This window comes from Penicillium antarcticum (genome assembly GCF_028974205.1).
Source record: "Penicillium antarcticum strain IBT 31339 chromosome Unknown utg000009l_segment0_segment0, whole genome shotgun sequence".
Lineage (NCBI taxonomy): Eukaryota > Fungi > Ascomycota > Eurotiomycetes > Eurotiales > Aspergillaceae > Penicillium > Penicillium antarcticum.
The window spans coordinates 6,864,831-6,891,390 of NW_026695307.1; the positions used below are offsets into that span (position 1 = coordinate 6,864,831).

General features: G+C 49.9%; 8 protein-coding genes across 8 annotated transcripts; 4 read left to right on the plus strand and 4 right to left on the minus strand.

The window, feature by feature from the left end:
• Positions 1 to 573: 573 nt before the first annotated feature.
• N7508_010944 (LLM class flavin-dependent oxidoreductase) lies at positions 574 to 2,412 on the plus strand (the record flags this gene model as incomplete). Its single annotated transcript, XM_058469004.1, has 8 exons — positions 574 to 637; positions 692 to 832; positions 889 to 1,099; positions 1,157 to 1,169; positions 1,229 to 1,288; positions 1,338 to 1,894; positions 1,956 to 2,133; positions 2,185 to 2,412. 8 exons carry the CDS (start codon positions 574 to 576, stop codon positions 2,410 to 2,412), a joined length of 1,452 nt encoding a protein of 483 aa, XP_058316850.1.
• A 392-nt stretch (positions 2,413 to 2,804) lies between these two features.
• N7508_010945 (arrestin (or S-antigen), N-terminal domain protein) lies at positions 2,805 to 4,379 on the minus strand (the record flags this gene model as incomplete). Its single annotated transcript, XM_058469005.1, has 1 exon — positions 2,805 to 4,379. One exon carries the CDS (start codon positions 4,377 to 4,379, stop codon positions 2,805 to 2,807), a length of 1,575 nt encoding a protein of 524 aa, XP_058316851.1.
• Positions 4,380 to 5,943: 1,564 nt separating this feature from the next.
• N7508_010946 (DDB1/RSE1 family protein) lies at positions 5,944 to 9,986 on the minus strand (the record flags this gene model as incomplete). Its single annotated transcript, XM_058469006.1, has 4 exons — positions 5,944 to 5,970; positions 6,023 to 7,307; positions 7,497 to 9,570; positions 9,743 to 9,986. The coding sequence occupies 4 exons, from the start codon at positions 9,984 to 9,986 to the stop codon at positions 5,944 to 5,946; spliced, it is 3,630 nt and encodes a 1,209-aa protein (XP_058316852.1).
• A 463-nt stretch (positions 9,987 to 10,449) lies between these two features.
• Positions 10,450 to 11,854, plus strand: N7508_010947 (ubiquitin domain-containing protein DSK2; the record flags this gene model as incomplete). Its single annotated transcript, XM_058469007.1, has 2 exons — positions 10,450 to 10,908; positions 10,961 to 11,854. The coding sequence occupies 2 exons, from the start codon at positions 10,450 to 10,452 to the stop codon at positions 11,852 to 11,854; spliced, it is 1,353 nt and encodes a 450-aa protein (XP_058316853.1).
• Positions 11,855 to 12,688: 834 nt separating this feature from the next.
• On the plus strand, positions 12,689 to 14,952 carry N7508_010948 (transmembrane 9 family protein; the record flags this gene model as incomplete). Its single annotated transcript, XM_058469008.1, has 4 exons — positions 12,689 to 12,773; positions 12,821 to 14,169; positions 14,215 to 14,667; positions 14,713 to 14,952. The coding sequence occupies 4 exons, from the start codon at positions 12,689 to 12,691 to the stop codon at positions 14,950 to 14,952; spliced, it is 2,127 nt and encodes a 708-aa protein (XP_058316854.1).
• A 2,538-nt stretch (positions 14,953 to 17,490) lies between these two features.
• Positions 17,491 to 19,296, plus strand: N7508_010949 (putative choline sulfatase; the record flags this gene model as incomplete). Its single annotated transcript, XM_058469009.1, has 3 exons — positions 17,491 to 17,901; positions 17,951 to 18,932; positions 18,992 to 19,296. 3 exons carry the CDS (start codon positions 17,491 to 17,493, stop codon positions 19,294 to 19,296), a joined length of 1,698 nt encoding a protein of 565 aa, XP_058316855.1.
• Positions 19,297 to 20,422: 1,126 nt separating this feature from the next.
• N7508_010950 (MBL fold metallo-hydrolase) lies at positions 20,423 to 24,059 on the minus strand (the record flags this gene model as incomplete). The annotated part of the gene is made up of 7 exons (XM_058469010.1): positions 20,423 to 21,489; positions 21,535 to 22,255; positions 22,969 to 23,289; positions 23,337 to 23,589; positions 23,640 to 23,770; positions 23,823 to 23,853; positions 23,899 to 24,059. The coding sequence occupies 7 exons, from the start codon at positions 24,057 to 24,059 to the stop codon at positions 20,423 to 20,425; spliced, it is 2,685 nt and encodes an 894-aa protein (XP_058316856.1).
• Positions 24,060 to 24,611: 552 nt separating this feature from the next.
• N7508_010951 (glutamate decarboxylase) lies at positions 24,612 to 26,535 on the minus strand (the record flags this gene model as incomplete). The annotated part of the gene is made up of 6 exons (XM_058469011.1): positions 24,612 to 25,608; positions 25,662 to 25,705; positions 25,764 to 25,774; positions 25,866 to 26,153; positions 26,221 to 26,271; positions 26,322 to 26,535. 6 exons carry the CDS (start codon positions 26,533 to 26,535, stop codon positions 24,612 to 24,614), a joined length of 1,605 nt encoding a protein of 534 aa, XP_058316857.1.
• Between the last annotated feature and the right edge of the window lie 25 nt (positions 26,536 to 26,560).

The following is a 26,560-nucleotide window of genomic DNA, read 5'->3' on the forward strand; positions in this document are numbered from 1 at the left end:
CATTTATGCTGGCGATGAGGTGCTCGCAAAGAGTTGCATTTGAAGTGTCAGCATATGTTATCATGAAGATTTGCAAATCTACGTAGATGTGATAAGTTGCTCAAGCACTGAAGTATCAAGGAAGACTGTATAAGTCGATAGATGGAATACATGCAGTTGACAATATGTAACATACAAGTCTAAATTCTATGTAAAGGGGATATCGTATGGATCTCAAAAATAAGCCGTTTATCTGGGCAGACCCGTGGACCTATATCGATCGAGACGATCGTGAAGAGGAGCATTCCAAACTTCAAGGAAATCACATCAGCACACTTTCAGCCAAATCTCTCGGGCGAGAGGAATCCCAGACACTGTCTGGCGATGTCCAGTATAAAGTTGTCGCAGCCAATGAGAGAAGCGGATTACTCCGATCTCCATCGCGCCATCCCGGCCCACTTTGATGCTATGAGAACATGTGCAATTTGATATGACGTTGCTTTCTCTTAAATGCTCTTGTTTCTTCTTTAGAATTCATGATCATCGTCTGGTCTGTTTACTCTCTCGAGCTTGAACATCAACTAAAACACCAACATGGCTAGCGCATCAGACACAAAACCTCGCAAATCACTCATTCTCAATGCCTTTGTGGAAATGTGTAAGTAAAGTACCATGAAATTCACAGTAAATTCAATCCTGACAAACTATACAGGTAGTGGTCATCAATCACCAGGACTATGGCGCCACCCCGGAGACGAATCGCATCGGTTCAACGATGTTGAGCACTGGACTGAGCTTGCACAGCTACTGGAATCAGCTAAATTTCATGGCATCTTCATTGCAGATGTTTTAGGTTGGTAACAACTAATCTACTCGAGCATTCAGATACTAACTAGCACTACTCTTCAGGAGGATACGATGTCTACAAGGGACCACGCAATCTCGATCCTGCAGTCATCTCCGGCGCACAGTGGCCGGTTAATGAGCCATTAGCTGTTGTTCCGGCTATGGCGGCTGTAACGAAGAATATTGGATTCGGAGTTACGGTCACTACGACTTATGAGCAGCCCTATCATCTTGCTCGGCGGTTATCGACTGTTGACCATTTGACGAAAGGACGGTATGTATGTATCTCAAAACTATGTATACATGCCTTTTGCTAATAATGCTACAACAGTCTGGGATGGAATGTGGGTATCATCTAGTTCACACAACCACCAATCCCACCATGAAATACTAACAATACAAGGTCGTAACAGGTTACCTCGACTCAGCGGCAAGAAACATGGGCCAAGCAGAACAACCACACGTATGAGCAACCAGACTTACAACCACAGTTCTCCAACTAACCAATCCAGCACGACGACCGCTACGCCCTAGCAGAAGAATACATCAAAGTAACCTACAAACTCTGGGAATCATCCTGGCGGCAAGACGCCGTGATTCGCGACCGCCAGCGAGGAATCTACACCGACCCAAAAAGCGTCCGGCAAATCAACCACAAAGGCAAATACTTCAATGTCCCCGGTCCACATCTCACGCAACCAAGTCCGCAGCGCACCCCTGTTATTCTCCAAGCGGGTACTTCGAAGGCTGGGAAGACATTTGCTGCACAACATGCTGAGGCTATTTTCGTTGCGGGGCATAGTCCTTCGGTTGTTGCGAAGAATGTTAAGGAGATTCGGGAACTTGCTGCTACTGAGTTTGGACGGGATCCCAAGAGTATTAAGTTCCTTGCTTTGCTTTGTCCTGTTCTTGGGAAGACGGAAGAAGAGGCCCGTGAGAAGTTTGAGTTTTATCGGAGTCTTGGGTCTATTGATGGGGCTTTGGCGCTGTTTGGGGGGTGGACTGGGATTGATCTGGATAAGTATGCGGATGATGAGGAGTTGAGGCATGTTGAGAGTAATGCTATTCGGTGTGTTTCGGTTTCTCGGTGTTTTGTGTGGAGATTGACTTTTTTTTTTCTTTTTTTATAGATCTGCTGTTGAGGGCTGGTCAAAGGCTACTCCTGAAGTGGACAAGTGGACCAAAGCTACTGTTGGACAGCATATCACTGTCGGTGGATTGGGCGCTACACCCGTCGGCACAGCTGCTCAGGTTGCTGATAAGATGGAGCGCTGGGTGGAAGAAGCCGATGTGGACGGATTTAACTTGGTACGATCTGTGTCAATCGGGAGATAGTATTATAATAGCTAACTTGAGTAGGCATATGTTGTCAAGCCCGGTTCGTTCAAGGATATCATCGACCTTTTGATTCCCGAGTTGCGCCGACGCGGCCTCTTCTGGGATGATTATGCTGTGCCCAGGGGGACATACCGCGAGAATTTGTATTCTGAGCCTGGTCAGTCTGGACCGCGTGCGGACCATCCTGCTTCAAAGTATCGGTGGAATGCTGGTGTTGATCCTTCGGATGCACCGATTCCTGATAACTGAAATCCATGATGCGAGGAGATATCCAATTCAGTATATAGACAGTATGAGATTTTCATGTTGAACTTGATACCTGAAGAGAACGTTGTTTACTATGTTCGAAGTGAAGGTATAGTGAACTACCGTGACGAAAGCCTGTGATGGAATCAAACAAATAAAAATAAAGTAGTTAAGAGTTAAGATAGAGACAAGAACAACATAAGAAACATGCTTTTGGTGCAATCAAACAGAGAATGACAATGGGTATATTCAAGCAAAAGCCAAATAACAAGAAAGACCGAATGCAAGAGATGTATATACTGTAAGCGCCGGGTGGAAAAAAAAAAAAAAAAAAACTTTTCATAAGCCAATGGTATTAGGGGTATCGATTGGCATTGCATAACTCGAGAACTCGATTAGTTCGCAGCTCGCACGGTCCGCGACGCCGGAGCACCAATTCTCTCCGAATATTCGGGTGGGGCGAGATCCACATTGACAACGACCTCCCTGGCCGGACTATCAGAGAAGTTGACGGGAGAGGTGACATTGCGAGGGTGGAAGAATTCATCCAGTTCTTCTTGTGTGACTGACACACCAAGGGAAGTCTTGAGGGACTCGGCGTATTTTGTTTGGCTGCTGAATTGGACTGGAATGCTTAGGGTGACGGTTGGTGTGATAACATTGGCCGCGGGCGTGTGGTAGGATAGGCAAAGATCCAAGGCGTAGGTGCGGGACATGAGACAGGTGTGGAAGGTTGGGACGAAAGCTTTGGATTTGGGGAGAGTGATTGGAATGACGACTGATGCTGTGTAATATGTGTTTCCGCTGAATTCGGAGGATGGGCCAGTAGAGTCCACTGATCCAGATGAAGAGGACGAGTCTGCGGAGTCCCGGCGGAGGGAGTCGTCTGTTGTTTGTTTGGTCCACTGTGCTGATTCCACGCACATGGTGGACAGGTGCACGTTCTCGCTGTAGAGACCGCGGCCGATTTGGGCAAAGGACATGCCAGTCGAGTTGGGGAAATCCTCCCATGGCGAAGAGCTGAAGAAAGTGTTTGCACGGAGCTTGCTCGTCATCGATCCCAGTCGGGGTGGCGTTTCGTCTGCGATAGGATCAAAGCGCAGATTGACGGTTGCCACGGTGCTGACAGTATCCTTAGGCTCGCAGCTGGGAGGAAGCAATTGGATGGGCTTCGGCTGAGATGATGCAGCGACAAGACGGCCAAGCTTGCCCCGCAAGGTTCCCCGCTTCACGCTCTTCTCTTTGCGCATGCAGAGAGAGGAGTTGGGGGGAATCTCTACGGGTGGCTCCTCATCGACAGTTGGGATGACACGGATCTTCTTGGCAACGGCGCCGAGAGCCTTGAGTGCGTTCCCGTTTTGCTGCCTCTTCAGCACGGAGATACGAATAATGTAAGCAATCTGTGCCATGTCCGGGGCCATATCATCCAATAGTGTCTTGCCATTGCTGGCGAGCATGGGATCTCCCAAGGTGGGAGGGAGCAAAGTGTGGGACCGTTCAATGTGCGCATTGTTCTTGGCGTGCGTGCAGACCTGGGGAAGCAAGCGATCTGGGACAACGAAGGTGAACGGAAATTGGTATGAACAACCGGCCTCTAGCATGCGAGGGGCGGGATATTCATTCTCGTCAATTGGTTGGCGCAACTTGAGGAACATCTGTTGCGATCCTGTACGGCCGGGGCATGATGCACGTTCAACTGTGGTTCGTGACGTGCCTGTCACGGCATTAGCTTCATTGCTGTTCAGCAGGGTCTTGTGTTGTGTACCTTCAAAGACAATCTCAACTTCGTCAAAACGCGTGTCTTGCTCAACACTGATTGTGGCAGTGCCATCAATGCTTTCTCCTGTTGTGTATGAATTGACTATGCCCGCCTTTTGTCCAGACAGATCAACCTTGATCTTGGGCGGCGAGCGACGAGTCCACGCATCCAGGGTCTCAGAGCCCGAACTGATAATCGAAGTGGCCGACATCCTGTTACCGCGTCACAGATGAACAGGACGGTTGTCCTACTGCACTGGCGATGTATCACGAATGAAGATCAGAAGATCAGAAATCAGATGAAGTTTGGGGCTCGGAGTATAAGTAGAAAAATAACGGGGAAAGAAAAGGTAGACAGTGGAGCCGTCGACAACCGTGATGGAGACAATGTGGAGGACCCCGTTTTATATAGGAAATGTAATAATGTGAACATTCAGTTCGCAACTTTTCAGGTCTTACAAATCGACTAGTGAGTCACAAGCCACAAGTGTAAGGCACTTTCAACTAGATGACGTCCACGTGTAGTCCCCAGAGTGAGCTCGTGTAGAAATCAGTCTAAGGAAAGCCGAGCCTGAGAGTCATCAGAGATACTGGAGGATGCAAGTGATTGGCTGCACGGATGTGAGCAGCCGACCCTCGCGCCCTTGGATTGACATTCTCCAGTTCGTGTCCAGTTCCAGTTCGAGGGCGTAGTTGCGAGATCTCCACAAAGCTAAGAGCATACTGCGCTTGGTATTCTACTTTCTTCTAGCCTTTGCCTTGCCTGGCCTGGCCTTTCTTTCACGATTCCCTATGGCTAAGAGATTTCCCTCGCCGAAAGAGAAAAGACGAGTAAGCTAGTCAAGTGGAGCGCGCCTTGCAGCGACATGCACGCCCTTCGAGTCTCCACTCGGCATACCAGAGCCAGAGGGCGTCACTGTTATGCTGATGTGGCCAATCATCGTGAAAGTCGGCTGAACTTAGTTTGGCCGACCAGTATCGATTTCAAAGCCTCGTGATATCTGATCTGCATACATTTAAATACATGGAGCATGCTGCGAAAATGAAGTTCAAAACTTCATACTCACGATCGCATGAGGTTTCCCGAGGGAAACAAACGGGTTCTCGGCCTAGTTTCGGGAGGCTCCAGAAATTTCCGACCATAACCGAGCTCAAGCTGGGCCGAGTGGGCAGGTTTTCGGCGTGTCGGAGTGAAAATACGGAATAAAAGGAGAAAAGCCTGAGATGGAATTGCGCAATCCATCTCGGTGTGCAGAGAGATGTCGCAGTAGACCTGCATTGTCTGCCCTGTGGGGATCAGGTGATTCGTATCCTCAATGTGGGGTATTTTATAGACTTTATAGTATGGGAGAGGAAAGTGGCGAAATAAAGATTGTTGTTCATTAACATGTTTGTTTACTGTTTAAAGATGTCCCGACTGATAAATTACGACACAGATCCGTTGTGCAATGCGAATCAAATCGTACTCAAAAAGCGTCGACGCGTTTGCACGCTTCTTCTTGTCTCGTACAAGCCGGTCACTATAAGTAACCGGGATGCATCCAGCTCAAGATTAGCCGATGATAGCGGCAGACCGAGCGAGGCAAGAGACTGGAGTCTAAATGGCCATGATTGGGGAAACTATGTGGAAACGAGGTGGGAGGTAGGCCTCGGTCTGGGTATCAGTCGCATGCGGTCAGAGCCGCATGTCGGTATCATTAACAAGTACTTAGGTATATCTGAAGCCCGTACAAGGGCAGCAAAAGAACGCCGTCTTTGACGCCAGCCAACCAGAAATCAATACGCCACCCGGGTTCGCATGTCCTAGTCAAGGTTAGTTCGATGTCATATGAATGGTGGAGGTCCCAAGACTTACCGAAATCTTGCGCTCGATCTCGCGGACAGAGCGATCAAGTTCACCGGCCATCATCATCTTTGTGTCATTAGGCAGCAGGAGATATTGTTCGCACAGGTCTCCATCGATGACGCCCTTCACGGGCGCATAGTAGCTGCGGTACATCATGTGGTCGCGTCCAGCCAGAGGGGGGGTCTGGGAGGCCAAGAGGGTCTCCAGGCTCTGGAAGAAGTCGACATCCTCACGACTGACAAAAGGAACAAACATTCCGATTGTGCCGTGGAAACCGGTCCAGACAACAATGTCACGGCCACCGGCTACCAGCTGGGTCTTGTGCAAGCTGGTGGGAATGTCTTGAGCATAGTAGTGAATCATCAACTCGAGACGGTGGGGGGTTCCGTGCAGATAACCCTTCTCATGAACGAGGTGAGCACCAGATCCATCCTCGTCAGCTTCCTCTGAGATCTTGCTGGGGCAACGCAGTAGCCATAGGTTTCCAAACTTGTCACCACCTGCAGTAGTTTCGTAGTCGACCATGGTCGTAGACGAGGTCCAGCGTGCGACGGCATCATCCGCGAAAGGAATCAGAATGTTCTCCTGATACTTGTAGACAACGTAGGTAACACTCTCGCGAACGTCGCTGACAACAATTCGGCTTCCCTGTGTTTGGAGACCGACAATGGTCTTGGGAACAACAGGAGCCTGGCATTTGCGAAGCAGTTGCTTCATTCCCAGGTCATAGACACGGAGAACGGGGCCAATGCCTGCTAAGAGACGGCCCTGGAAACCAAGAAGAGCAAGAGGAGGCTCATCGACCTTGGTCTTGTGGATGAATTCCAACTCCCGGCCATCCTCCTGGAATCGGTAGATGTGGATGAAGCCACAGGCGGATGATGGAGGACTGACTACCATGTCCTTGGCAGTTCCGACAACAAGGAAGGTTTCGTCATCCTGGCTGGAAAACGGAACTGCGGCAACGCTGACAGCAGCCTCGTTGTCTTCGAGGTCAAGAGTGTGGACAACGGACTTCGTAGTGACCGGGTCCACAACTTGAACGCAAGAAGCCCAATGTCCAGTGCCTCGGGGGTAGCCGAACTCAGCAGGTGGGAGCTCGACAATCTCGCCATTTTTACCCTGAGAGTCCTCAAGAAGTCTCTGGCGTGTAGCTGGGGAGAGGACATTGTTATCGGATTCGATAACATAGAACAGAGGTTGCTCGGGGTGCTTTACAAAGCGACGAGGTGTGTAAGAAAGGGGGATTGACTCTTGGAGCATGTTGTTGTCGAGCTTCTCGACAGAGAAAATCCTATTTCAAGTCAGCATCATGTCACAGTCCAAGAATTGGATGTCATGAGGGATGGAGAGTTCGATCTCAGCAGGAACAATTGGAATTAAATATAAAAGAATTGGATCCACATGGTTGTTCGGAAATCCGTTCTCATCATATGATCGAGTGTGTTGGGAGTGGTGGACGAAATATATATGAATTACGTACCGTAGGTTGCGACCTTGAATGCCGATCATTCCCTCTACACATTGCTCACTGGAGAAGTTCCATCCCCATTCGAGTCCGACATAGTCCAAAGGTGTAAGCATAAAGCTCTTGGTTTGGACGTCAGAGTATCCCAGCCAGGGACGGGCGCTTAGTGCCAGTACGGCGGTTTGGCCCTTGACCGAGACTTGAGACAGTTTCACAGGCTTTGCTCCGATGAAACGAGTTCTGGTGTCAGAGAGCTCACCGGTGACCTCGTCCAAGACAGTGCGAAGGTAAACACCGGAGTAAAGACCGATGTGAAGATAAAGGGTGGTACCTCCAGAGCTGGAGTCAGCCATAGCCATGATGTTGAGAGCTGATGGTGCAGACGTCAAGGCTTGAACAGACTTGTTCTCGAGCGTCGAGTCAGGGTCCAGGCTGAGAATGCGGACAGTAGAGTCATCACATCCAACGGCGAGGAAAGAGCTGCGCATGCGGCCCTCCGGAACCTCACCCAGACTGAGACAGGTAACTGTGCCAGACATTTGTCGACGCTCATCATATTCAGCCAAGGTTCCATCTGCGTCCATCTCGAAGTAGACGATTTCACCGGAGCTGAGTGCCACAGCGACTTGACGTTCGTTTGTAGCTGCAGCAACAATAGACCGATGTTGAGGAGCGGGCCACTCATTAACTCGGCGGTCGGCAAGGATATGACGAATTCCTCGAGGGTGAACCTGGAGAAGGGTATCTTCACCAAGCTGTTGAATGGCCAGGGTAGGTGCTGTAGATAAAAATCCAGTGTCTGAGACTTCTTCAACAATCTCTCCAATGCTCAAAACAAGGGTGCCGTTGGCAAAGGAGAGAATGATGTATGTGTCGAACTCATCGGAGCGTGTCAACTTGGTAGTCCAGACAGCAGAGGGGACTTGCTGAAGATCAGACTCGACAATCTCAGATACCTCAAGTCCATGCTTGAGGGTTCGGAATGAGCTGCGAGCTCCAGAGCCGCAAATTGTGTAAATTTGAGGTGCATCATCCTCACTCAGGTTGACAATTTTACTGTCAATCAGAGGTGTCAGGGAGTTCATGCTCTCCATGAGGTTGACGTTCTCCGCCCCGCGGGGTTGGAAGAAGATAGGGGCACAAGGAACGGTGGGGTCAGCGGAGAAAGAGTCGCTGGAGAACTCGGTCTCTTCGTCGTCATCGCCAAGCTTCTCGAATTGGTAGAAGTTGTGGTTGCCAGATTCACTTCCGACGTAAAGGAAGCCACTCTTGAGAATCAAAAGGCTTGTTGCAACAGGGACAGTGTCGAAGTATTTGATCTTGAGGTTCTTCACTTCACCGCTGGGTTGACCATTGTCATCCTCGACCATTTCCAAGGTCAACTTGAATAGGTCACCATCCTCCGTTTGGAGAAGGAAGAAGAAAGCTCCTCTCATCTTGTGCATGACACCGGAAACGATGGAACGCTTACGTTCGGGGTTTTCTGTAGCTCCAGTACGTCGGGGAAGGGGAACGCGGAACGCGTCCTGGTTCGAGTGCCGGTAGGTGACGTTGTCCTCGGCGCACACCAAAACACCACTGGGGCCGTCGGCTCCTCCAGGGACTTGGAAAAGCATGGATGCGGTTCGGTCAACAGGGTCAGACCACTTGCGAACAACATGGTTCAGACCAAGATCAAGTTCGTAGTAAACCAAGACCTTTTCGACTTCCTCGAAAGCTTGACCAGTTGGGTCCTGGTCCGACTCCGAGTAGTCCACCTCGAGAGCAGCGAATACAGGGTTCTCATAACCGACATCTAGTGAGATCATGGCAAATACCAAGGTCTGTGGCTTGTGTGCTTCCAGCGGCGAAGAGATTGTAAGCTCCGCCTGCGAGTTTCGGTTCAGAACATAGACCAGCTTGTTCTTCTCCACGGAAGCAATGAGACAAGCACGCCCCTTGGGGTCCACCGCGAGGTATTGTCCTGGAATTACCCGACGAACCCCAGATTTTCCAAATGTCTCTAAGTGGATGCGGTTGAAGCGATTCTGGGATGGGACGTATTCAATGATAGTGATGCGACCCGAGTCCGAGCCGATGATAATGTAATCTAAAATGTCTCAGCACAGTCCGAAAGAATGCGTTGATCAACATCGCTGTCCAGGGCAGGCTTCCACCCTCATTCAAGGGGTTGGTTCGGAGGAGGACCGTGCTGCCCGGGGAGCTTGAAGAATCACTAAGTTGAACTCGTGTAAGATGACGAGGGCAATAAAAAAACATACCTTTGTTGCTACCAGCTAGGCGGAAGGCTGCCAGAGAGCGAATGATGCCGAAGACATCTTGTGAAAAGATTGGTGTGATCTTGCCCTGTGTCGGGTCAGGCCGATGGATGGTCAATTTCGAACCTGACGCGGTGACGATCTGCTGTTCCTTGGTACCTGCAAACTGACCGAGAATGGCTTGAGTGATTGCAGTTGGAGGCTGGATCGTCAGGGAGTACATAAACATATGCGAGGTGGTAGCCATGGTGGGCGACTAGCTATCGGTTTCCCGGTAGAAAAGACGCGAAGCTTTGTACATGCAATTGCAGTCCAGGGGGTATGGATATTACATCAGTCCCATCGCTACTGGGTGGAGTCAAGGTAGAAAAGTACTCCTCAAATCCACTGGCCACGGAAGAGAGATGGTGCCGTGTAGTCGAATGGGGAAAAGAAGAGGGAAAAAACTCACTTTGTCGTGTGGTAGCTCCTCCACGTGACATATCACGTGTGATGGCTGCAGGCAGAAGGCGGTCGAACCGAACGGGGATCAGTTGGAGCACCTCCGCATAGAATGGTCTTCTTGTCTTCATTTGCCTGGACTTTTTCCCGTCAATTGTGAGTTTGGGATTTCTTCTATCACCCACTTTGCTTGCTTGTGTCTTTGGTTCCCCTTACCTATCATCGCCTGATCACCCCACCCCACCTTTATCATCATACATACCTCAACAATGGCCGACGATACGGCTGCCACAGAGGCGGCACCAGTCAGCTTCACTGTCAAGTCATCGACTGATGCCAAGTACAACTTGACTCTTCCGCTCACCACTTTGGTGTCGGATCTCAAGCAGAAGCTCTCGACCTCCGAATACGCCGATACCCCCGCAGAGCGTCAGCGCCTGATCTACTCGGGTCGGGTTCTGAAAGACAACGAGACACTGGAAACCTACAAGATTAAGGATGGCCACACTATTCATTTAGTGAAGAGTGCCCAGAGTAACCAACAGCGCCAGAATGCAGCTGCTCAGCCTGCTACTGCGGCCGCTGGTACCCCGAATCCCGCGGCAGCTGGTGTCCCAACCAACCTCGCCGCTGGTACTGGAAACAACCCACTCGCTGGTTTGACTGGTGCACGCTACGCTGGTTTTGCGCAGCTCCCTAACCAGGGCCTCTTTGGTCCTGATGGTGGGGTGAGTGACATCACGCCTTCGAAATGATAGATGCTGACTCTGTTGATTATAGATGGGCCCTCCTCCCGATACCGATACGATGCTGAACATGCTCGAGAACCCCCAATTCCAATCGAGTCTTAATGAAGCCCTGCAGAACCCCGCTATGATCGACATGATGATCCAGCAGAACCCCATGCTCCGCGACATGGGGCCTGGAGTGCGCCAGATGTTTGAAAGCCCCGAGTTCCGCCGGATGTTGACCGACCCCAGCATGCTCCGTCAAATGACGCAAATGCAGCGGGCCATGGGTGGTGGAATGGGTGGTGGTGAAAGTGCATTCCCCGCCCCGGGTGTGACCAACACGACTGCTTCGGAGAACCAAGGCTCTCAACAAAATGCAGCCAATCCATTTGGACAGACGCCTCAGAACCCTCTCGGAAACCCTTTTGCTTCTATCTTTGGAGCCGGAGGTAACCCCTTTGGCGCCCCTCCAGCTGCACCAGGCACCACTCAGCCAGAGGGCGCAGAAGGTACAGATCGATCCGCTACCGAGGGACAAAACCAGCAGCCTCAGAACCCATTTGCTTCATTACTTAACCCGGCTCTCTTTGGAAACGCTGGTGCTGGTGCTGGTGCCGGTGCCGGTGCCGGTGCGGGCGCGAACATGTTTAATCCCCAGGCAAATCCTTTCCTGCGCGATCCTGCGCTCCTTTCTCAGATGATGCAGGGTATGGGACAAGGTGGAGAAGGTGTCGGCGCAAACCCTTTTGCTGCGATGCTCGGTGGTGGTGGTGGCTTTGGTGCCCCTCAGCCTCCAGACAACCGACCACCAGAGGAGCGCTACGCCGACCAGCTCCGTCAGTTGAATGATATGGGATTCTTTGAGTTTGAGAGGAATATCCAGGCATTGCGCCGTTCTGGTGGCAGTGTGCAAGGAGCTGTGGAGTACCTTCTAAGCGGATAATATATGTCCACAGGTCCTGCGACGCAGGTTTTCTCTTTTTAGCACAGCTTTGCGATTTTAACATGATGTATTGAACTATGTCTTGAGCTATTAGTATTGACTGAGACCCTTATCTAGGTAATGTCTTGAGACCAGGGAAATGGGATAATGATTCAATTTCTATTTCCAGACCTTGGCATGCGTCTGTGGGACTACCTTAGGTCCAGATGTAAAATTGCACTTGTATAATACTTTGTAGCAGCTTGTCTCATTTTCAATTTGGAATGTTCTACTGTCCACTTCGAATGTATATTTAGCTTGTTTCATGGTAGATAAGCTAATATGTATATCGCCAACCATCAATAGGTTCAGTCTCTGATACAGGAGATAACTCAATACAACAGTATACTGTAGACACTTCTCGTATAATTTTAGTCAACATCATAGATTTGTATGCCCTCATTGTTACCAGCACTGGAGAACAGGCCGAATATTAGGTAATCTCAGTGTTGACACGCTGGACCTCCATGGCAACATTGTCACCCTTGCTCTGCCCCTGTCTCAACAGCTCTATATCATTGTGGCATTAAGTGCCGGTTTCATTCGTTGGCATCTTCACTCTAGAACTATTCGGTGATCCTCGGCGTATTTGTCGCCGCCCGTCCACCCGCACCATCTACTCCGCGTTGAGCTTTTATCTCCAACGAAGTAATCGAGGGATACCCTATGATCTAGTGCGATTTAAGTTTGCGATCGACACTTCATAGCCGACCTGCACCATCTCATACCTTTTTGCATGCTGCTTCGATAGCTGCCCGTTCACTCCGGGAGGGCAACGTTCTGAAGACATTGGATATGACTTTTGAGCCACTACGTTCCCATCAGTGGGTGCTGCAGTTCCTACTGCTGGCTTCCTGCGTCAGCGCATTCTATATTCCTGGTAAGTGCCGGCGCATTGGTGATCTAGACCGACGCTGACGCCTCTAGGATACTCGGTTACTCGATACAATGACAACGATCCGATTCCTCTCCTCGTGAATAAGATCTTCTCCGACAATACGCAGTTGCAATATGCCTATTACGACCTCCCTTTCGTTTGCCCACCGAGTGGCAAGACACATGGTGGATCACCCTTCGGTTCTGGCCAGAGTATCTCGCTCAACCTTGGAGAAGTACTGCGTGGTGACCGGATTATGACCTCGGACTTTGAGCTTTCTATGGGCAAGGATATCGAATGTGAATCGCTTTGCACTATCGGCGTCAGCCGCTCGGACGTGAAATGGGCCCGTCAGCTCGTTAAGGAGGGCTATGTGATTGAGTGGATTGCGGACAACTTGCCAGGAGCCACTAGCTTCGTGACAGTTGATCGCAGTCGCAAGTACTACGCTTCCGGATTCAAGCTTGGTTACCGTGACATCTCTCCGGCTACTGGGCAATCGCGATACTTCATCAACAACCACTTTACTATCGTCATCCGCTGGCGGAGCGCACCCGAAGGAGGAAAGGTGATTGTTGGATTCGAGGTGTACCCGAAGAGTATCACTGCCGAGGGTCGCAAGGAAGGCGGATGCCCCAAGGCTGTTCACAAAGACAATCAAGGACTGCCGCTGTACATCGCGCCTAATCTTTCGCGAATGCAAGAGAAGTATTCGGGGCTGTCATATATTCCAGAGGATGATGACGATGACGACGGTGCCAAGCTTCAAATTCCCTACACCTACTCTGTTTATTTCCGAGAGGAGACCAAGGTTGAGTGGAACAGCCGCTGGGATTTGTACTTCACCAACCAGGGCGAAAGTGCCATGACTCATTGGTTGGCAATTATCAACTCCCTGACAATCTGCACAGTGCTGGGTGTGACCGTGTTTGTTATCTGGAGCCGTACTGTGCAAGGCGACATCAAGGGCCGCGGAGATGGTGCGATGAGTGATCAAAAGGCCAAGGTCCGCTCCCGACGTAGAAGTGGGAAATCAGAGAAGAAGCGTGAAAACCTCCTGGACGGCGACGCGGATGTGGAACATGATGCAGACTTCTCTTCGGAAGATGAGGGTCTCGAAGATACCAGCGGCTGGAAACTCCTTCACGGTGATGTATTCCGCATCCCCGCTTACAGTGGTCTTCTCGCTCCATTGGTCGGATCAGGTATGCAGCTGTTGTTCATGGCTTCGGGTCTGCTCCTGCTGAGCTGCTTGGGTATCTTGAACCCCAGCTTCCGCGGTGGCTTCGTCAGTGTTGGCATGGGTCTGTTTGTGTTTGCTGGTCTTTTCTCGGGATATTTCAGCGGCCGACTTTATAAGACCTTTGGCGGCCAAGCTTGGCGGAGGAACACTGTTATCGTATGTACCTGACCCAGTATTGACGTGCGCTGCTAACATTTCTAGACTGCTTTACTTTTCCCTGGTTTGGCATTCTGCCTGATCCTGATCCTGAACTTGTTCGTTTGGGCTCAAGCATCCAGCACAGCAATTCCGTTCAGCACTCTGATCGGTCTTCTCGCACTTTGGCTGCTCATTCAAGTTCCCTTGGTTTACCTTGGAAGCTGGGTTGGTTATGTACGCGCAGCGCCTTGGGAGCATCCTCTGAAGACCAATGCGACCCCCCGTCAAATCCCAATCCAGCCTTGGTATCTGCGCAGTACACTTGGTCCTTTGCTGACTGGTCTTATTCCATTTGCTGTTCTCTTTATCGAGCTGCTATTCGTGTTTAAGAATCTGTGGCAGGATAAGACTGGATATTATTATGTCTTTGGGTTCTTGAGTGCTGTCTCGACTGTTCTGATAGTCACTGTTGTTGAAGTCACTGTCATCGCAACATACAGCCAGCTCTGCTCCGAGGTAAGACACCTGCAACAATTAAAGGACTTCACGCTGACTTTTTAGAACTACCATTGGTGGTGGCAAAGTTTCCTCACTGGTGGCAGCAGCGCATTTTGGATCTTTGCCTACTGTATTTGGTACTACATGTTCAAGCTTCACGTCACCGGATTTGTGTCTAGCTTGCTCTTCTTTAGCTATAGCTTCCTTGCCTGTGCTGTTTACGGCCTTTTGACAGGAACTGTTGGTTTTTTGGCCGCCTATGCGTTTGTTCGACGTGTTTATAGTGCGATCAAGGTCGACTAATCTCTACTTCTTAAACCGACAATCCAACTTTTCACATCTAAAATTTTACAATCGATCTTTCAAGCATAAGTGAAGTTACCACCACGGCGTATAGTGTTCCATTTGCATCTCTAGCCCGTCAATTTTGAACTTGCTTCCTTTTTGTCTCAAACAATTCTTGTCTTCTAGGGCGCGTCGTTTCGCCACATCTTCTTGTTTCTTATATACCTACCTGGGTTTGACAAAACGTCTACTTTCATATCAGTCTCCTTGCATATTTTTACCGCATGCACTGTAGACCACTAGGCTGCTTCCTGCAATTATTACCTATGTGCTTATCAAGGACTGCCGGTTATTTTGCATCATACGCGCACGCAGTGGAATATGCAGCCACATGCAAAAATCCCGATCAAGTTTGCAATACTTGATTTGTGTGATCAATCATTATTCGTTGCTTTACTGGGCTGACCTGCATCGATCTTTTATTTGCTACAGTGAGATCTGGAGGTACGTGAGGCATCTGCTGATCTAGGCCCTTCATGCCAGGATCATCAAACATACTGCTCAGCTTTATGGACGATCACACTTGATCTCCATTCACTGTATGGCATACTTATAAATCTCATAAATTTCAGAGGTTGTTATTGCGGATAAAGTAGATCGGTGGCAATTGTTTATCGAAGATCGGCCCACTTTCTACTGAAACAGTTTGGGTTGACTGTGGATACATCCATCCTCATGCGTATCTGATCCGATGGATCAAATAGCTATCTGATCGTCGAAGATGGTCCGCTAATGGCCTAGATGCGCAAAAATATACGTAGTGAACATGGTAATCGTCCGGGTGATGCTTACCATGTGAGCTAGAAGTTCAAGAGGCGCTACTCGAGCAGGATGAAGGAACCTGCCCTGTCATATGCAATGATTAAAACATCTCTAGGCGACCCTTGGACCAGGCCTTTGGTTCTAACTCGAGAGCAAGGGTGAATGGATTCAAGGAATGAAGATGACGGCATGAAGCAAGTCCAAGTCGAAACAGACCTGCTCAAATTTGGATATAAAATCCATACTATCGGCTACGCCGAACAACCACTCAATCATGTTAGCTACGCCATGACCTGTTGCATATAACCTGTGACCTCGGGGAAAAAATACCGATCAAGGCTTGCATATGGGAGATTGATTACGCCATCCTGCATCGGGCGAAATAATCCCGTGTAGAGCAGATGCAGACGTGGCATGTGGAGCAGAATCATCACCGAAAGCTAAGAAACGGCGGTGACTGTTTCGCCTCCCTAGTCAACTGGAAACTTGGGGATCGTAGACCGCTCCGCATGGCGTGCTCGGAAAGGGGGATTGCTCATTGTGGAGCGATGATACATTGCATTCTTCTATTTCATTGATATTTGATTGTATCTGGTTCTACTGTGGTAAAGGTTTACTCCCTTGTGTCAGAACTGGCGGTCTACTCCGTCTCGCACTTTTTGCGACGTCTCTTTTTCCTCTTTGCAGTGTACTGTGATTGGATGTCGAGATAAGCAAGTGGATCTTCTGCCCCTAAGCCTCCATTCTAACCTGATTGGGCTATCCCAGGGGAAACAGCTAATTGCTGATTGGGTGAGAAAGCGATGACACGATCCGGTGGAGTCTAGAGTTTCGCTGGTCGTCGGCTTTGGGATACGCTAGGCTGAAATAGGCTAGTAAGTACCAGGGTCTGTCACGCTGGAAACGCGGCCGTGAACCTGGCTTGTCGCTGCCGTTATCCACTCCGGGGTCGAGTGCGCGTGTGAACAGCACTGAAGCTAGACTCCATAGAAAAACGCTCAGCTTTGACGAGTTGTATTTTTATTAGCATTATTGGTTTCAGGGGGGTGAGATGGGCCATTCCATTACATACACTGCTGGTATTGCGGTTGTATTGTAATCCTCGAATGTAACACCTGGCCCATAAAGTGGCGACCCGACGCTTGTGCCGGCCTCCGGCTTGGACACGATTTCCTACAATTGATAATATTCACTGGTCGTGTGACTATCTATCTGTCTATCTGCCAAGCGCTATGAGTTTTACCGAGTGTTCCGTACGCTTTTCTATGTTTGTGGTAGTTGTAGATCATCTACTTCGGTATTGAAATTACGAACCGCATTCTCTCAATCACACCATCGCAGATACGAATGATGCCTTCAGACTTCGCCTTTGGGTACGTCAGTGCCGAGTCATTCCCCTGATCTTCGCTGCAGACGGGAACTATAGTAGTCTCATGTAGTCGAAGTCTCGTATCGAAGTTAGGTTAGTGAAGCTGGTGAGTTTGTGTAATTACATACATTACCTTTTCCGGCCCATTTGATTATTTTTTTTTTGGTTCTTTCACCCCCGACATTGCTATCTTTTTTTCCTCTTCTGGTCTCGTTCTTTTTTTTTTTTTCTCTTTTTTTCTTTCCTTTGTTCCCCACATACCTCGGGTTTTATATATCACCCTTTGCCCCCCGACATTTCGTCTTTCATTTCCATTCAGCTCAAGCTTCTTTTCCCCATACTTGTACTTGCCACACATATTCATCATGGCGACTAAGAAGCCCAACATTTTATACATTATGGCCGACCAGATGGCCGCGCCCTTGTTGTCTCTCCACGACAAGACCTCCCGTATTAAAACTCCCAACTTAGACCGCCTTGCCGAAGGTGGTGTAGTCTTCGACTCGGCCTACTGCAACTCACCGCTGTGTGCTCCATCTCGCTTCGTCATGGTCAGCGGTCAACTGCCCTCGAAGATTGGCGCCTACGATAACGCCGCGGACTTGCCCGCCGATACCCCAACTTATGCCCATTACCTCCGCAATGAGGGCTATCACACAGCTCTCGCCGGAAAGATGCACTTCTGTGGCCCGGACCAGCTTCACGGTTATGAACAGCGTCTTACTAGTGATATCTACCCCGGTGACTACGGCTGGTCCGTCAACTGGGATGAACCTGTAAGTCAAATATTCGCTCGCACCTTGTGAAACCATGCTAATTATGTAGGACATCCGTGCCGATTGGTATCACAACATGTCTTCAGTCATGGAAGCGGGTCCCGTTGTCCGCACCAACCAATTGGACTTTGACGAGGAGGTTATTTACAAGTCTCAGCAGTACTTGTATGATCACGTGCGCCAGCGTAGCGAGCAGCCTTTCTGTCTCACAGTCTCCATGACCCACCCACACGACCCTTATGCCATGACCAAGGAGTTCTGGGACTTGTACAACGACGTCGAGATTCCACTGCCTAAGAATGGAGCCATCCCACACGACCAGCAGGATGCCCATTCTCAACGTGTGCTGAAGTGCATTGACCTGTTTAATAAGGAGATGCCCGATGATCGCATCCGTGCTGCTCGTCGTGCTTACTACGCTGCTTGCACATATGTCGATACCAACATTGGCAAGCTGCTCAAGGTCCTCGACAACACTGGTCTTGCCGACGACACTGTTATTGTTTTCACTGGTGACCACGGCGACATGCTTGGCGAGCGTGGCTTGTGGTACAAGATGACCTGGTTTGAAAACTCGGCTCGAGTACCTTTCCTCGTTCACTCCCCCAAGCATTTCACTCCGAAGCGTGTCTCAGAGAATGTCTCGACCATGGATCTGCTTCCCACGTTCGCCGATCTTGCAGGCGCCAAGCTTATCCCTGGATTGCCACTCGATGGTGTGTCTTTGATGCCATACCTGACTGGCGGTGAGGGTCTCCGCACTGATACAGTCTACGGTGAATACATGGGAGAGGGCACCCAGGCTCCTCTGATGATGATCCGTCGTGGCCGCTGGAAGTTCATCTACTCCGCCATCGATCCGCCCATGTTGTACGACCTGGCCACCGATCCGGAAGAGAAGATTAACTTGGCAGACGGTCTGCCCATTCCATTCAACTCGTCCCGCGTTCCAGTCGCCAAGCCAACCAGTCTGGCAGCGGTCAACCTCCCAACCCCCATTGAAACCCCACACGCCTCGCCAATCCCTCAGCGTGTCACTCCGGCAGACTACGCCTTCCCCACGCCTACCCCCCTCGCACCCCGAGCCCAGCGCCAGCGCTGCCTAACACGACTGAGCCCGCCAAGATCTTGGCGTTCTTCATCGAAGAAACCAACAACCGTTGGGATCTGGAGAAGATCCGCCAGGATGTTCTGGTCTCGCAGCGTCGCCGCCGTCTGGTCTATTCTGCCCTGATCAAGGGAACTCCGTCGCTCTGGGACTTCCAACCCCACGTCGACGCGTCCGCTCAATACATTCGCAATCAGGGTAAGGGCGCTCTCGACGATGTGGAGCTCATCTCCCGCTGGCCTCGTGTGTTACAGCAGGCAGCCACAGTCAACGGAATCTCCGCTTAACTTTGACCATTGTATTGTGTGGTCTAAATCTGTTTCATTTCTCTCTGCATTTCGCATTTTAGCACTTCTTTTTCTTCCTTGCGGCATTGCCAATTCCGCATTTTCGGCTTTCATTGTTTTTTCTTCTTCTTTGATCATGTTTTCGTTACGTTCACATTGCGAGGCGCTATACCCGGGACTATTCGTTTCCCCAATTTGCATATGAATTCATTTTTGTATATAAGTTATGCTTTTGGTTTCCCGGGTTGGGTGTCATCGCCCTGTATATTGTTGGCCTTTGTTGGAGTGGTAAATACAATCAGACTGTCATGGGGATACATTTATTTTGGGTATATATAGTCGGTCGTGTAGTACAGTAATGTTTGTATTCGGTTGTACAAGATGAGAGTACGACGTGCGGTTATCTTCGAATCCTAGGTCTGAGCGTTGAAGCAGATGTGAATAATGTAAGCTTGCATCACTTCGTACAGGAAATTGCCAATATACATGGGTATCTTGCATATTCTGCAATACGGAAACTATATCTACCGATTTCCGTCTCTACCAGATTAAGTTGCAGCTTGAAGGCCATCACGCAAATTCAGTATCACCCTTACATACTGTCACAAAATACTCATATTCTGTTCTATGCCATCTTTCTGAGATCAACTTGACATCAGATTAACATCATATACTTCCCCGGACCCATTTCCCCACACGGACCGGATTTCCCCTCACACTAACCTTTGCCTGTCGTCATACGACCCATCTTCTCTCCACCTTTTAACACAGACTACTTGGTATGCATCGATTATTGGTACTTTACCACCAGGATACTATTAGCCGGATACTGACTACAGATATTGCATTTACGGGGGACATTTATGAAATACGAATGACATTCAAATATCGAGTCGAACGCTTGACCATTCATAGCAGTCATAAATCCACAGAATCCATGGATATCGATAAATCAAATCTCGCCCAATCAAACTCAATGGCAAACGAATCGGGATGTCAAGGGAAATAGGATATAGGCAGTCATGATCATAGTCGCCATGCCAGCATGTGACAGCTCCGTTCTGTATGTACAGCCTCCATCCATTTTATATCCAGCACTGCTTACCTACATTGTGAATTGTGGGCTCTACTCCACTAGCCACACGGGCGCCTTGACCAACACCGTTGCAGGGCCCTTGCCGCGCACTTCGACAGCTAGGAATGCTGCGAAGCGGATGCGTGGGCTACTGGGTGTTGTCTCCGCTGGCTCGATCTTCTCTTCTGGTCCGGGTACTGCTGGTCGACCCGAATCGTTGGGTGCGGGCTTGCGGCCCATCAAAGCGCCGAACATGGATTTCTTGTGCGACTTTGGTGCCGGGGAGACGTTCTCTGATGGTGCCACCGTTGAGCCTGATGAGACCTCGCCTTCTGTGGGCTCGTCGACCTCTGGATCTGCCACTGGAGGTGGTGGGTTGGGAAGGTGAGGGAGTTGGCCTTCAACCTTCATGTATTGCTCGGCGAGCGAGACGCCTGGTGGGAAGTAATCGACGCTTACATCGCGGGCCTCAAGAGGGACTTTCTCAATGATGTTAATTGAATTTTCGATGATCATGCGCACACCTGCTTCCAGGCCTAGCTGCAAGTTATCGTGCAGTTGAGATCCCATGAACGTGGCAAGCTCCCCGATGAGATGCTCGACTAGCCCGGCGCGGTTTTTATCGGCAGCAGGTCCGATGATAGAATCACCCAGTCCATCGAGGGTCGTGCGGCGCCAGTAGGAGAGTCTTGCAGAAGCGTTCTCGCGATCTTCCTCAGACGACGGTCGCTGCCGTCGCAAATTCATCTCGATGCTCTTCAACTGCACACTGAATGCGGGATCTAAACCCGGGTGGAAGTGGCGCTGGAACACTTCCTCCACCAGCCATCGGCTTATCACTGCTCTTCCGACCGCGGTCATTTCTTTCATGCCGACCTCCAATGCATCATCGGTCACCATCCCCTTGAGCCATGGAGGAAGGCCCTTCCAGTTCTTTCGCACCGAGAAAGCCAGATCTTTAATAGCTCCGTCCAGTCGTCCAAAGCGATTTTGATATTCCGAGTCGTCTAAAATCGTGCGAGAGACAGCCATGCGTTGGTGTGCCACTGTATTCTGGAGATGCTGAACCTGCGCATCTTTCTCGAAGTAGTAGCGTTTCACCTTGGAATATTTGGCCTCTACTATGGTTAGCATTGTCATTATCTCTGCTGAACCGTACTCACGGAGCTCATCGTGTTTTTGAATCAAGGCGCGAACATCGATGTCGCGCACGTCGATTTCCCCGGAGTCCTCGCGGCGGTGTGTAGGCGTGCCTCGACCGGGCTCTGGCATGGTGTCACTACCCCGCCGACTCGAGTCCGGGGCTGATTTCTCTGAGTGGGCCTGGGACTGTGTGGACTGCATGGCATCAGGATATGTCTCTGGGGAAAGCGGCTCGTAACGGGATGGGGGCCGGGAGTGCAATACCGATTCCTGGGGAGTGAAGGGTCGATAGGTCTGGTACCGCGGCGACTCCAAGTCGGTCGTCGATCGCTGCAGGGAGGCAGGCTGACTGGCCAGTTGTGTCTGTGACCAGTCGTGATCTTGATGGGCAGGATGAGTTGGTCGTGGACCTCGCACTGGTTGGATTGCAATAGACGCCGGGCGCTCAAAGGTCACTGGTGAGGGGTTCTCGGATTGCGGCCGAAAATGGGCCACAACTTCGTTTTCGTCTGCTTGCGCGACTCGGGGCGAACTGGGATTGGAGATGGGATTGGATATGGGTTTCCCTTTAAAGGACACGGAGGGTGGTCGTAGAGTGACAGTCGGTCGGTCGCGCGAGTGGTTCTGCGTGTTGGAGCGGCCGAGGGAGCTGAAAGACGACTGTGGGGGCTCGGCGAGTTGTTCGGTACTGCGCACAGCGTGGTGAGTGCGAGCATTCGAAGGCGACTTCTTTTTAAATAACTGCATTGCTGTGAACACGAAGAAGAGGAGAGAGTGAGGCTGCTAGGTCGATCCCATCGAATAGTGATTGGCTGCTATATATAGGCGTAAACAATGCGCCACTACTCTGACGACAAAGGATGTATACTCGATTTGATTTCCAATACAGTTGGACTAGGATTTCAATATCACTGATCACTTTTTTTTTTTTCACTTTGAACGATCGGAAATAATGAAGGTCAGTGTAGAGAACATACTGTTGGGATATTTACCGCTGTAGCCAGAACACGAGGCTTGTATGCGCCTACAAATGGCCCCCAGTTCAGTAACTTCAAGATCCACAGAGTGGAGTCAGCTAACTCCTGACCAGAGTCAGAGCTCCATTTCACAGCCCCTGGCGCGAGGTTCACCGGTTCATACTGTGCAATATATCCAACAAATAATAACCTTTGGCGGGGGATAGCGCGTTCCTTTTGCCTACTGGGGAGTCATGTCCCTATAACCTCTTCTTTCTATAGAATATGTACAATGAAATGCGGTAGTAGCTACTTCTTTTGGTGAGATGATACAATCTCTCCTACAATGATCGACGAAGTGATATAGCGTGTGTCATTTTTCGGTCATTCTCGCACATGAAAGCGATACTCATCCCCACGATCTAAATACACAACTTTGCCAGATAACCCCGCTGCCTCAACCAAGCGCTGGAAATATTCCAACGAGCTTCTAAATACGTCAAAGTCGTCGTAGTGAATTGGGATCGTAAGTCCGGGCTTCATCAATTGCATGAGAGTCACTCCATCCTCAGCGTCCATATTGACGGTCGATGCAAGCGGCTCCATTATTCGCCCTACAAGGAACGAGGGGAGCGTCGTACCACCAAGACGGGCGAGCATCAGGTCGATTGGCTGTCCCTCGTAGCGGCGGGTAACTTCTTGAAGTTCCTTGGTTGCTAAGATGTCCCCGGAAATGGAGATGCGATAGCTGCAGGTGAACTCTGGCGTATCGGCAGTGCCATATCCCAACTCAAGCATCCAGCCGTTGGTCGGGGGAGTCTTCATGTTGTTAAACCAGATCTGCTTGGATATGGACTTCGACGTACTGCATGAGTCAATGCTTGCAACACCCGCTTTGAAGCTACATTCTTCCCTGGCATCCCTGTCACACGCAGTCGAGGCTGTTTCGGTCCGTCTGTGCCTTGAATGTAAATATCAACATGCTCGAATGGTCGAAGTGCGGACACAGAGGTAAATAATTCTTGGTCTTTCGAGATGAGATGTGTCTTAACTTGTGGGGTAGTAACAATTGGAATATCACGCCTGAGCGAAGCCTCAATCTTTGGATCAAAGTAGCCCCTAGAGATGTCAGTTGCCCATTATGCTGAATTACCTTTACCGGAACATACTCGTGATAATGTGAGAGAAGAACGAGATCAATCCGGGGAAGGTTGTGTAGATCAACAGCTGGATTCGTGAGACATGTACTAGTGACACCTCGTTTAAGGTGAATCTTTTCCCCTTCAACAGCGAAGTTGGGCTGGTCCGGTTAGTCTGTGAATATGAACGCGAACTTCTGAGGGAAAACTAACATCAGTGATCACTCGAGTACCATGCCACTCTCTACCTCAGTTAGCCTATGCCAATGAATTCTCGCGCCGAACTAACATGATAGTACACGCCCTGCCTATGAAGAAGAGGGATGCATTTTCTGAACCTGGCTTGGACGGATGGAGCTTGGTCATTTTGGCTGGAGGCAGTTCAGCCGGAGATGGGAGCTCCCGCATAGAGGGAACTTGATTCCGCGGGCTCACAGATATATGCTGCATATTGAACTACGTAGTACCAGCGGGGCCCTTGGTGACCCGAAGTGTTCTGACTTGCACTTGAACTCTCCAGTTTCGAGATTCAGGTCATGAGAAAGGTTGCTAAACAGGCCCAGTAGTCGCTGGATGTGATTGACTGCGGTCTCGGGGCCGTCCACGAGGCCAACGAACGCAAACTGTGAGATGCGAGTTTGAACGATTGGCCCCTTTATTCTGTTTGGTGGACGCGTAAGAAACCGATTAAGCTTCGCAGAATGAACCAAGGCTCGCAGTAACTCGTGACTACAATTCGTATACATGACGTCACATATGCATTTGGGCATCTGAACTACATACGAGCATCCTCTGTCCTGACAGCCAACATACGAATATTGTCCAGGTTAGAAAGCAACAAGCGAGCAAAGGAAGTGTTCAAAAGCATCTGGCACCTAACATGCTCCATATGCTTTGCCTTCGTAAATGTAATAGTGAATCTGATTGACATTCAAATCCTATATTTCGAATCCACGAAAATTTTGTACCAACTACCTATGTCTCGAATGGATCTGGTCATGTCTAACACACACCGTGTGTCTTGCCAGTTTTTCCTTGAAGCGAGTGTTTCTCGTTCTTGTACGAGGCGTGGATTTGATGGCGTGGGTGATCGCGCTGACTCTTCATATGGCTAGGAGAAAGTGAGCTCAATAATCCAAAGGCATTGGGGTCACTAGGAGATACGTACGTCTGGTACTTGGCAATCATGGTTTGATCCATAGAGTCCAGGGTCTCAATGACAAGCTTGAAATCGGCCATCAGGGAATCACAACGGTCCATCGAGAAATCCTCACGGATAACGACACGCATCATGCGCATCTGTTCGCAGTGAGGGGCCATGGTATATGCAGGTACAATCCAGCCTCGCTCACGCAGCTGGTGGGCAATGGCAAACTCATCGTACACGCGATCGGGATTCTTGGGAAGATGGAAGGCCACCAGAGGCAGGCCACGGCCACGAGTCTGGCTCATAAGAACCATACCCATCTTCTGCAGCTCCGAAGCCATGTAGTCGCTGACGCGGGTAAGGTTGGTCATAATTGAACGGTAACCATGCTTACCCAGACGGATGAGTTGATAGTACTGACCAATAACGTGAGAAGCACCCTTGGAGAAGTTCAAAGTAAAGCTGGACTGGTCCGCACCAAGGTAGTTGATGTTAAAAACTAGGGATTGGTCCAGGTACTCGGGGGAGCGCCATATAGCCCAACCCACCCCGGGGTAGACTAGACCGTACTTGTGGCCTGAGACGTTAATAGAGACAACCTTTGGCAGCCGGAAGTCCCATTCCAGCTCAGGTTTGATAAATGGAGCTACAAAGCCACCACTGGCTGCATCAACGTGAATTGGACAGTCAATGTTGCGCTCGACCAGCAGATCGTTCATTGCTTTGACATCCTCATATTCGCCGGTGTAGGTAGTGCCGAGAATAGCGCAAATGCCAATTGTGTTCTCATCCACGCGGTCGACAGCTTCTTTGGGGTCCATCACGAACCGGGTCCGGGTGCAGTAGACAAAGCTGTTCGGGACGAGATTAGTACTTCCGCTTTGATAGAGGGCCGAATCACTTACTTTTCTTCAACGTCGAAATACCTACAGGCCTTCTCCCAGCATACCTTATGGTTTAGAAAATCGCGTTAAAAATGATCACAAATAGGGTGGTGACTTGCAAACCTGAACCGCACCTGTAATGTGTTAGACTGGAATACTAAGTGGGTGATTTTGGGTGATTGCTGAGAAGAGAGAACGGGGTGCGATTAATCAACTAAAACTTACTGGACATAACGAGATTCGGATTCGAATAATCTTTTCCTTCGGCTTTGCGCTTGTTTTGCCAACGCTTCTTCATTGCCAAGGTGCACAGCATAATAGCCTCGGAAGATCCGATTGTGGAGGTACCCATTGCATTGTCACTATCTGAGCCCGTGGGTGCATGGTAAAGGCGAGCAATCATGTTCACACAACGGTTATGCATCTCAACAGTGTGGGGGTATTCTTCGTAGTCGATGAAATTCTTGTTAAAAGAGTCGGCCATAATCTCTTCGATTTCCTCCTCCATGTATGCTATAGAAAAGTGAAGGTTAGGACAATGTGCTATAACGAACGTGCTAGAATGTTGAAAAGGACTCACTTGAACAGAATGAGGCAAGATTCAATCTTGGGTTACCGTCAAGAGAGAGGCCTAAAAAGAAGTTAGAATTGCGGAGATATATGGGTGCGCGTCAGACTGACCATCCTTGATCATGCGAGCCGCAATTTGACGAGGCATTTCTTGCTCGGGCATCTCGTGCTGAGGCAGATGCTCAGCGGCAAAGTGGGAGCCATAAACATTGCTCGTGTAGGTGTCAGCCTCTTCCAAGGCCGGAATAGTCTCGATGTCATTAAGCTTGCGGGAAGGCGGGGGACGGACGTCCTGGTCCTTCTTGACCATTGAAAGGTGAACCATATCGACGGTGAGAAGGGGTAAGAAG